The 9,887-nt window shown below is 45.6% G+C and overlaps 1 protein-coding gene across 1 annotated transcript in view; it reads left to right on the top strand.

Moving 5' to 3' along the window:
* LOC106806285 (probable ubiquitin carboxyl-terminal hydrolase FAF-X) overlaps positions 1-9,887 on the top strand; it is a gene marked incomplete in the record, with an annotated part of 50,954 nt that overhangs the window by 35,257 nt on the left and 5,810 nt on the right. The window contains 12 exon segments of the mRNA XM_014808169.1: positions 147-288; positions 598-775; positions 1,532-1,661; positions 2,355-2,495; positions 3,361-3,467; positions 3,892-4,058; positions 4,683-4,774; positions 5,971-6,203; positions 6,914-7,062; positions 8,158-8,331; positions 8,460-8,637; positions 9,417-9,546. Of these exon segments, the coding sequence (XP_014663655.1) occupies positions 147-288; positions 598-775; positions 1,532-1,661; positions 2,355-2,495; positions 3,361-3,467; positions 3,892-4,058; positions 4,683-4,774; positions 5,971-6,203; positions 6,914-7,062; positions 8,158-8,331; positions 8,460-8,637; positions 9,417-9,546 (1,821 nt within the window).

Here is a 9,887-nt window from a genome sequence, read left to right as displayed (position 1 = left end):
TGTGACAACGACGATGACGATGACGATGCTGATGGTGGTGGTGATGATGACTGTGACAACGACGATGACGATGACGATGCTGATGGTGGTGATGATGATGACGGTGACAACGACGATGGTGATGACAACAATGATGATGATTGCAGGTATTCACGGGAGGAGCCGTTCACCGCGCTCAACATAGATATCCGGCTGCACAGTAACCTTGTCGAGTCATTAGAGCAGTATGTGAAGGGAGATCTGCTCGAGGGTGCTAACGCTTACCACTGTGAGAAGTGTAACAAGAAGGTGAGGAGACAAGAGGGGAGGAGCGAGGGAGAGAGAGAGAGAGGGGGAGAGGGAGAGGGAGAGAGAGACACAGAGAGGGAGGGAAAGAGAGAGAGAGAGACAGAGACAGAAAGAGTGAGAGAGGGAGAGAAACAAAGAGGAGAGATAGAGCGAGGGGGATAGAGATATGCAGAAAAATGTAATATATTTCTGGAACAGGCCGATGTGAAATACGTTTTTGTTTCGTAATTCACTGCCTGATCACAACTGTTAAACTTTTAATTAAACCGGGTCGTTGTCAAACCTTGTTGTTGTTTCCCCCATTTTAAGGTTGATACAGTGAAGCGACTCTGTTTGAGAAAGCTACCTCACGTGTTGGCGATTCAGCTCAAGCGATTTGATTACGATTACGAACGGGAATGTGCAATTAAATTTAACGACTACTTCGAGTTTCCACGAGAAATAGACATGGAGCCGTACACGGTGCAAGGTCTCGCGAAAATCGAAGGTGAGTGATCGACAGAAGTGGCAATCGTGGCGAAACTTGTGAGCAACGCGTTTATAATTGACTTCCCATTGAGACGTTGGTGTAGCATCTAGGTGTGGAGAACATTCACTAATCGTGTTCAGTTTGAGGGTTGAGAGTGCATGTACCATCACGTTTCTGTCCTGTTTACCAGTAGCATATGGTGCACTTGGTGTTGGCGTCACATATAATAAATGAAAATTTAATAAGAATAATAACAACATATGACAATAGTTGTAATAAGAATATAAACAAATAATATTATTAATAATCATAATCATAATATAAAAAATCGTTATAATATTATAAATTAGAACCACACGCTCTTGCTTTTCTTGCTGCTAATAATGCACTTGGATTTTCTATCATGCTGTTGATAGCACATGTGTGCAGGGTGCAAAATTAACGGGAGTCCAGAGTCAAATAGTCCCTGATTTACTGTCGGACTCCCTGATTTGACATACGCAAGAGTCCGTGTGACTCCATGAAAATTCTGCCTAACTAGTTTGTTCAAGAGCATGGCGTCGCGGAATTCGGAATCCCGAATATGGAATGTCCAAAGAAAATTTGGCAGACGTTCAACCACATGAATCTTCAAAATAAGCACATAAGTTATTGTTAATATCTTTAGTTTTGAACTTCAGACTGCGGACTCCCTCATTTTGCTGCGGCCTCCTCTTGTTGGACTCTCTTGTTCACAAGTTAATTTCCACCCCTGTGTGCGTGTGTGTATTACAGGAGAGGTGATCAGTGACGATGAGGTGGACGTGTCTCGAGGGGTCGTGTGCAGCAAGTATAGGCTTGTCGGAGTGTTGGTGCACAGTGGTCAGGCCAGCGGAGGCCACTACTATTCCTACATCATGCAGAGGTATGCCTCACTCACTAACTGACAGCTGCAGCACGCGGGAAAAGTTGACCTAGCATCGGCGCCCCTCACTGGTTTACCTGATTAGGATCAGTGTTGTCGATTGTGATGACGATGATGGCGTGTATATGGGCCATCGACCTCCCCTTTTGTCTTTCTGCCTGTCTGCCATCGACATAAATCTTCTCACGTTGAACCTCATTCATCATTGGCACAACTACTTACAAATCTACGTATTGATTGCATAAAAGAAATGTACTATAGAACTATATATTATGTATGTGTGTGTGTGCGTGCGTGCGTGCGTGCGTGCGTGCGTGCGTGCGTGCGTGCGTGCGTGCGTGCGTGCGTGTGTGTGTAAACATAATATATAGTTCTATAGTAAAATACATATACATACTAAATATTACCTACATAACTGCAAAACATATTCACAAAAGTGGCCAGGGCAAAGCAGCCTGCATTGCGCTCAACGAAAAAATTAGCACAAACGATGCGGGCGTGCCCACGCCGCTACGAGTCACGCTCACATCGTACGCCTACCTACGTTTACCTCTGTACGTCGCTGAGCATTGTTGTTTATTGTTTATTGTTTGATGTTTGTTGTTTGTGGTTTATTGTTTATTGTTTGGTGTTTGTTGTTTAGTGTTTGTGGTTTTTTGTTTGTTATTTATTGTTTGTTGTTTGTTGGTGTAGGAACCAGGACGGCTCGTCTAAGTGGTACAAATTTGACGACGGTGAGGTGTCGGAGTGCAGCATGCAGGACGACGAGGAGATCCGCAACCAGTGCTTCGGTGGAGAGTACACGGGAGAGGTGTTCGACCACATGCTGAAAAAGTAATGCCCCCCCCATCTTGCCGTTGTCGTTATTATCCTTCGTAGGTGCCTAGCTGGCACATAAGGCAGTGACGAGAGATCTCCAACGTCGTCGGTCCGCTGCTACTGGCCTCAGCGTGTTCCGTGACAGGTCACACATCCGCATCTCCTTCTCGATGGTCCTTCTCTAGGTCTCCTTGGGTCTTCCCCTTCTTCGCCTCCGATCTGCCGCCGTTAACGAGTTATTATTAGTAAATAAAGTAGTAATAAGTTATTACTATTAGTAGTAGTAGCAGCAGTAGTAACATTATTCTGTTATTAATAATTTATTGATTATAAGTAAATAAATTGATAAATTGTTATTATTTTTACTAGTAGTGGTAGCAGTAGCAGCAGCAGCGACGGTAGTAACATTCTTTCATTTTTGATAAATTGTTAATAAATAAATATTATAATAACTATTAATACATTGTTATTATTGTTAGTAGTAGCGTTAGCAGCAACAGCAGTAGTAGTTGTAGTAGTTAAGTAATTATTTCACTTGGTTGGGTGTCACCAATTTGCACTATTATTGATTAACTAATCAATTGGTACATCAATTAACATTGTTCTATTGGTCGATAGATTAATTATTAAACCAACTATAATTAATACATAGGCAGTTTGTCAGCGCATTATTGCCTTCGTCGTTCCCGCTGCCACACATCTCAAATATGATTGTGATCGAGTTGGTTCTGTCGTTTGCTGTGCGTCGCTTACCGGTCTCGTGTCTCGGTCCCAGGCATTGTCACAAATCGACTCGACCGAGCAAATCGGCAGTATTTAGTGTGACAGACGGTCAATAGTTAGTCGTCAGCCGCTATAGACGCCACCGTGTGATTTTCAGAACGTCGTATAGGAGACAGAAGCGCTGGTGGAATGCGTACATCCTCTTCTATGAGCGCAAGGACATGGCAGATGATGTACTAAAGGGCCTGCAGGATCTCAAGATAGGTACAGCTTAAAACCTTCTCTACTCGTCATCTCGCTGACGACATCTAAATAATGCCTTAGCAAGTGTTTGCCGTGGTCTTACCACGATACAAAAACTACAACTCCAATAGCATCAGCAGCAGCAACAGAAACAGCATCAACATCAACAACAACAACAACAACAACAACAGCAACACCAGCAGCAGCAGCAGCAGTAACAGTGGCAACAAGAAGAAGTACAACAACAACAACAACAGCAACACCAGCAGCAGCAGCAGTAACAGTGGCAACAAGAAGAAGTACAACAACAACAACAACAGCAACACCAGCAGCAGCAGCAGCAGCAGTAGCAACAAGAAGAAGTACAACAACAACAATAACAGCAACAACAGCAGCAGTATTGAGGTGCTTTGTTGTTACCAGCACGTGTTTCTGCATTCCGTAGAGAGCAAGTTGAAGATGCCGGCTGCCATCGACAAGTGCGTGCGCAAGGAGAACGTTCACTTCATGCACAGCAAGAGTCACTTCAGCGTCGAGTACTTCCAGTTCATGAAGAAACTGATCAGCGCTAACGCCCCCTACGTCACGCTGGGCCCGGACCAGGAGAAGATGGTACGTCAGTGGCGACGTTAAATCAACGTAGCTTGATGCAAAGCTGAATCGGCGTTTAGCGTTAAGACATGGTTAAGATGACTACGCTTTTTGTTGATGCTTTCGGTTTCTGAAACTGGAATGTAATGAAAGTGTAGTGTTCGTACACTACGAGTGAAATGCATTGTAAGATTATAAGGTCGCAGAGTGAGGCATCCCGCAGTGTGCGTGTGCGTGTGCGCGAGTGTGTTTGTGTTTGCAGGTGCGGGTGCGTGCGTGCGTGTGCGTGTGCTCGCGTGTGTTTGCGGGTGCGTGCGTGTGCGCGCGCGTGTGTTTGCGGGTGCGTGCGTGCGTGTGTGTGTGTGTGTGCATGTGTGTGCGCGAGTGTGTTTCCGGGTCCATGTGTGCGTGCGTGCGTGTGTGTGCGCGTGTGTGCGTGTGTGTGAGCAAGTGTGATTTCGGGTGTGTGCGTGCGGGTGTGCAGGTCCATGTGTGCGTGCGTGTGTGTTTCCGGGTGCGTGCGTGCGTGTGTGTAGGTCCATGTGTGCGTGCGTGCGTGTGTGTGTGTGCGTGCGTGTGACATGTCGTGGCTGTGTCGCTGTGTGTACTGAGAGAGTGTTGAGAGAGTTGCTTCCACTCTTGCAGAGTGCTGACAGTGAGGAGTTGGCGATGACTAGCATTCAGCTGGCTTCCAAGTTCCTCTTCACCGTTGGTTTCCACACGAAAAAGACACTCAGGTGGGTTCATGCTCATTCTCCTCATGCGTAGCCCTTGCGTCAGTGCAGCATGATGCATCACAGTGCATCCTAGAGGTGTAACAAGACACTGGGATCACGATGCAATACGTATCTCGATATGTAGGTCACTATACGATACGTACCGCGATACACGTGCTACCGATGTCGTGGAGCGGAAACGTATTAGCCAGCGAGCCGTGCAGCCGTGATTTGTACGGTCAGTTTTGAAACTGCATGGCCCAAAAAAATTTGAAATTTTGAAATTTTCTGTGGGAGCCCACGTAGGACCCCCACTCATACTCTCCCCCCCCCGTGAAGGCCTGCGGCGTTCACGAAGACCGCTACAGCGGTTTTGGCTGAGACACACAAAAATTGCACTCCCAAATATTTTTCCTGCACTCCCACAATATTCATTCCTGGCTAATACCCTGTGGAGCGGCGGTGGGTTGCGTGCGAGCATCGCACGGCAAGCACACGTCTGCGCGTTGGTTGCAGCGTGGTACGGAAGCGACGCACCGCAGTAACTCTGGGGGGTATCACGCCACGGCAGGGGTAGAAATAAACTTTTGAACAAGGGAGTTCAACGGACTCCCTGCACTTGAAAAGAGGGAGTTCGCAGTTTGCAGTTCAAAACTAAAGATATTATAAATAACGCATGTGCTTATTTCGAAGATTTATGTGGTTGCACATCTGCCAAATTTTATTTGGACACTTGCTGAAAAAGTATGGTAATACCGTGCGGCTGTGCTCTGGAACGAACTAGTTAGTATATAGAAGATTTTCATCGAGTCACACAGACTCCTGCATATGTCAAATCAGTAAATCCGACAGTAAATCGGGGGAGTATTTGACTCCGGACTCGCGTTAATTTCGCACCCTGAGTCTGCCACGGGGTCGGACGTCATAGTGTCCACGGGTCGCGCGTTGTCTAGTCTCTTGTGCACTCTGACATCCTCATAACGCATAATATAATACATAATAATAATAATAATAATTATAATATATTTTATGCAGTGTCTCACAATACGATTAATCCCAGTAACAACAGTAATAACGTCCCACCGTCAATTACAAAACAAGACGAGGGTGAATACAGAACCTCCCGCCTCCGATCAACCGCCGTAAAACGCGATGGCTGCAATATCCGGCATCTGATTGATTGATTGATTGATTGATTGATTGTCTATTGATTGCAGGGGTCCGGCGAACGAGTGGTACGACGCGGTGTGCACGCACATGCGTTACGCGCGGGCGGCGCGCGGCTGGTTCGTGCGCAGCGTGCTGTTTGCACACGCAGAGCGATTCTCTGAGTACCTGCTCGAGTGCCCGTCGTCGGAGGTGCGCACTTGCTTCTTCAAGATACTCGTCTTCCTCGCCCACTTCACCCGCGACGACGGCCCGTGCCCGCCGCCCAACCTCCCCGACGCAGGTGAGCCAGGGGGCGGGGGTCGCGATGGAGGGGTGAGGTTGTGATGGAGGGGTGGGGGTCGTGATGGAGAGGTAGGGGTGGTGTCACCATAAAGAAGGTGGGGTCACGATGGAGGGAGTGGGGGTCGCGATGGAGGGGTGGGGGTCGTGATGGAGATGGAGGGGTGGTGTCACCATAAAGAAGGTGGGGTGATGATGGAAGGAGTGGAGTCGTGATGGAAGGCGAGGAGTGATGATGGAAGGGCTGGGGTCGTGATGCGGGGAGGGGTAATTTAATAGAAGTTAGAGAGCGATTAAAGTAGCTTTGTAAAGTAGCTTCGTGGGGCTGGAGGGTGTTCGTGATATTTCAGTGTTTGGATGGTTGTGTCAGTAAGAAGGTTATTGGATGGGTCGGCGAATAGATGGACAGATGGACGAACGGACACACGAGTGAATGGATGGATGGATGGATGGCTGGATGGATGTATAGATGAATGGGTGGATGGACGGATGGCTGCATGGATAGACAGATGGCTGGATGGATGTATAGATGGATTGCTGCATGGATGGACGGATGGATGTATAGATGAATGGGTGGATGGACGGATGGCTGCATGGATGTATTGATGGATGGCTGCATGGATGTATAGATGGATGACTGGTCAGATGGTTTGGATGGGTTGACTGTGAGGCATTATCACACATTTATTGAGCGGCGTGTTTCTCGTGCAGTGCAAGTGATCGACGTGAATGCCACACTGAGTGATTACATCCTGCAGGCAGTGCTGTCGCTGCTCAAGCAGCAGGTGTCCGAGCACAGCCGCCACCTCACCCAGTACTTCTCTCTCTTCCTCATGTATTCAACGCTGGGCGTGCCAGAGGTGAGGCTCGCATGTGATCCCGCGGTCGCCATGGCGACTGCACAGCCGATTCACGTATTGTTATCGTAATGCGAATTTTTATTTATTATTTTTTGTAAATCTTTGTCGATTTTTGTTGTAGGTTTACGTTGTTTTTTTAATCACAAATTTATTTGTACATAGTACATTTTAGCGGCAATCGAGAGTGTTTGCATAGATTTTAAAGCCATTGTTTCGAAATCATTGCTGAAAAAATATAGCGAAGTATAGTCTCACCTCATAGCAGATATATTACTGATTACACCAATTTGAAAAACACTAAGAATTTATGCTGTTATAGCATAGAAAATTAGAATTTTAGAACACGCTGTAACAACATGGCATATTTGATTATAGCGATAATTTATTTGCAAATGGTGCCTTCAAAACAAGTGCACGATTCAAACAAAAGTGCATCTGATTCTGTTTAGTTTATTCTGTTTCTTTTTTTTAAATTGGCCGATATGTTGCGCTTTCACGAGATAGTCCGAGATTCGCAAGAAATTGCAGCGGTAATCAAAACGAGTAATCAAAACTCGAATCGTGCATGTTTTTGGTGAATATAGCTAAGTGCGAAGGTTCTACGACATGTAAGCATTACTCTAGACAGTTGTTGTTATGCTAGCGATAACTATCGTATAAGTGGGGAAAACACGAGACTGGGTGAAAATTAGTTTCGAAGTACTGGAAGTACTTTCAATCGGTAGATTGACGTATATTTTCCCACGCGTGCGTTTGTTCGCGCTGTACAGGGTTCGTAGCGGGTCTTCCAAAGTCTTATAAGTACTTATTTTGCCAAAAATAAAATAAGGGCCCTTATTAGTACTTATTTTTGGTGAAATCTTAGAAAAGTACTTAATAGTCCTTATTTTTTCTCGACTTAGAGTAAGAATTGTTGTATATATAATACGGAATAATTAAATCTGCTGTGCAATTGTGTATATAAATATTATTAGTGTACTTTAATAGTCGGTGATCTATCATAAATCGCGTTAAAAAGTCTTATTTTGGCCTCCAGAAATGGTCTTATAAGTCCTTATTTCAACATGTGTCTTACTACTATGAACCCTGCTGCAGAGGACGCAGCTGCTGCGGCTCGGTGTGCCCGCGACGTTCATGCTGGTTGCGTTGGACGAGGGACCGGGTCCGCCGATCAAGTACCGCTACGCAGAGCTGGGCAAGCTCTACCAGGTCGTCTCACAGCTGATACGCTGCTGCGACGTCGCCGCGAAGATGCAGTCCAGCCAGCCGGTGAGTCGCGGGTGGCAGGGGACTGACTGCGGGGAATACGTATGTAATTCACTGCCTGATCACAACTGTTAAACTTTTAATTAAACCGGGTCGTTGTCAAACCTTGTTGTTGTTTCCCCCATTTTAAGGTTGATACAGTGAAGCGACTCTGTTTGAGAAAGCTACCTCACGTGTTGGCGATTCAGCTCAAGCGATTTGATTACGATTACGAACGGGAATGTGCAATTAAATTTAACGACTACTTCGAGTTTCCACGAGAAATAGACATGGAGCCGTACACGGTGCAAGGTCTCGCGAAAATCGAAGGTGAGTGAGTGATCGGCAGAAGTGGCAATCGTGACGTAAATCGTGACGTAACTTGTGAGCAACGCGTTTATAATCGACTTCCCATTGAGACGTTGGTGTAGCATCTAGGTGTGGAGAACATTCACTAATCGTGTTCAGTTTGAGGGTTGAGAGTGCATGTACCATCACGTTTCTGTCCTGTTTACCAGTAGCATATGGTGCACTTGGTGTTGGCGTCACGTATAATAAATGGAAATTTAATTTAATTTAAGAATAATAACAACATATGACAATAGTTGTAATAAGAATATAAACAAATAATATTATTAATAATCATAATCATAATATCAAAAATCGTTATAATATTATAAATTTGAAGCACACGCTCTTGCTTTTCTCGCTGCTAATAATGCACTTGGATTTTCTATCATGCTGTCGATAGCACATGTGCGCAGGGTGCAAAATTAACGGGAGCCCAGAGTCAAATAGTCCCTGATTTACTGTCGGACTCCCTGATTTGACATACGCAGGAGTTCGTGTGACTCCATGAAAATTCTGCCTAACTAGTTCGTTCAAGAGCATGGCGTCGCGGAATTACCGTATTCTTTCAGCTAATGTCCAAAGAAAATTTGGCAGACGTGCAACCACATGAATCTTCAAAATAAGCACATAAGTTATTGTTAATATCTTTAGTTTTGAACTTCAGACTGCGGACTCCCTCATTTTGCTGCGGCCTCCTCTTGTTGGACTCTCTTGTTCACAAGTTAATTTCTACCCCTGTGTGCGTGTGTGTATTACAGGAGAGGTGATCAGTGACGATGAGGTGGACGTGTCTCGAGGGGTCGTGTGCAGCAAGTATAGGCTTGTCGGAGTGTTGGTGCACAGTGGTCAGGCCAGCGGAGGCCACTACTATTCCTACATCATGCAGAGGTATGCCTCACTCACTAACTGACAGCTGCAGCACGCGGGAAAAGTTGACCTAGCATCGTCGCCCCGCACTGGTTTACCTGATCAGGATCAGTGTTGTTGATTGTGATGACGATGATGGCGTGTATGGGCCATCGACCTTCCCTTTTGTCTTTCTGCCTGTCTGCCATCGACATAAATCTCCTCACGTTGAACCTTATTCATCATTGGCACAACTACTTACAAATCTACGTATTGATTGCATAAAAGAAATGTACTATAGAACTATATATTATCAGGAGTAGATAATAGGGAGGAGTGTGACATTAATAAACAAGGGAAATTCGTCATTTACTAGCCTTCTA

This window comes from Priapulus caudatus, unplaced genomic scaffold (genome assembly GCF_000485595.1).
Source record: "Priapulus caudatus unplaced genomic scaffold, Priapulus_caudatus-5.0.1 Scaffold152, whole genome shotgun sequence".
In the NCBI taxonomy this organism is placed as follows: Eukaryota; Metazoa; Priapulida; class Priapulimorpha; order Priapulimorphida; family Priapulidae; genus Priapulus; species Priapulus caudatus.
This window is presented reverse-complemented; position numbering and strand designations above follow the sequence as displayed.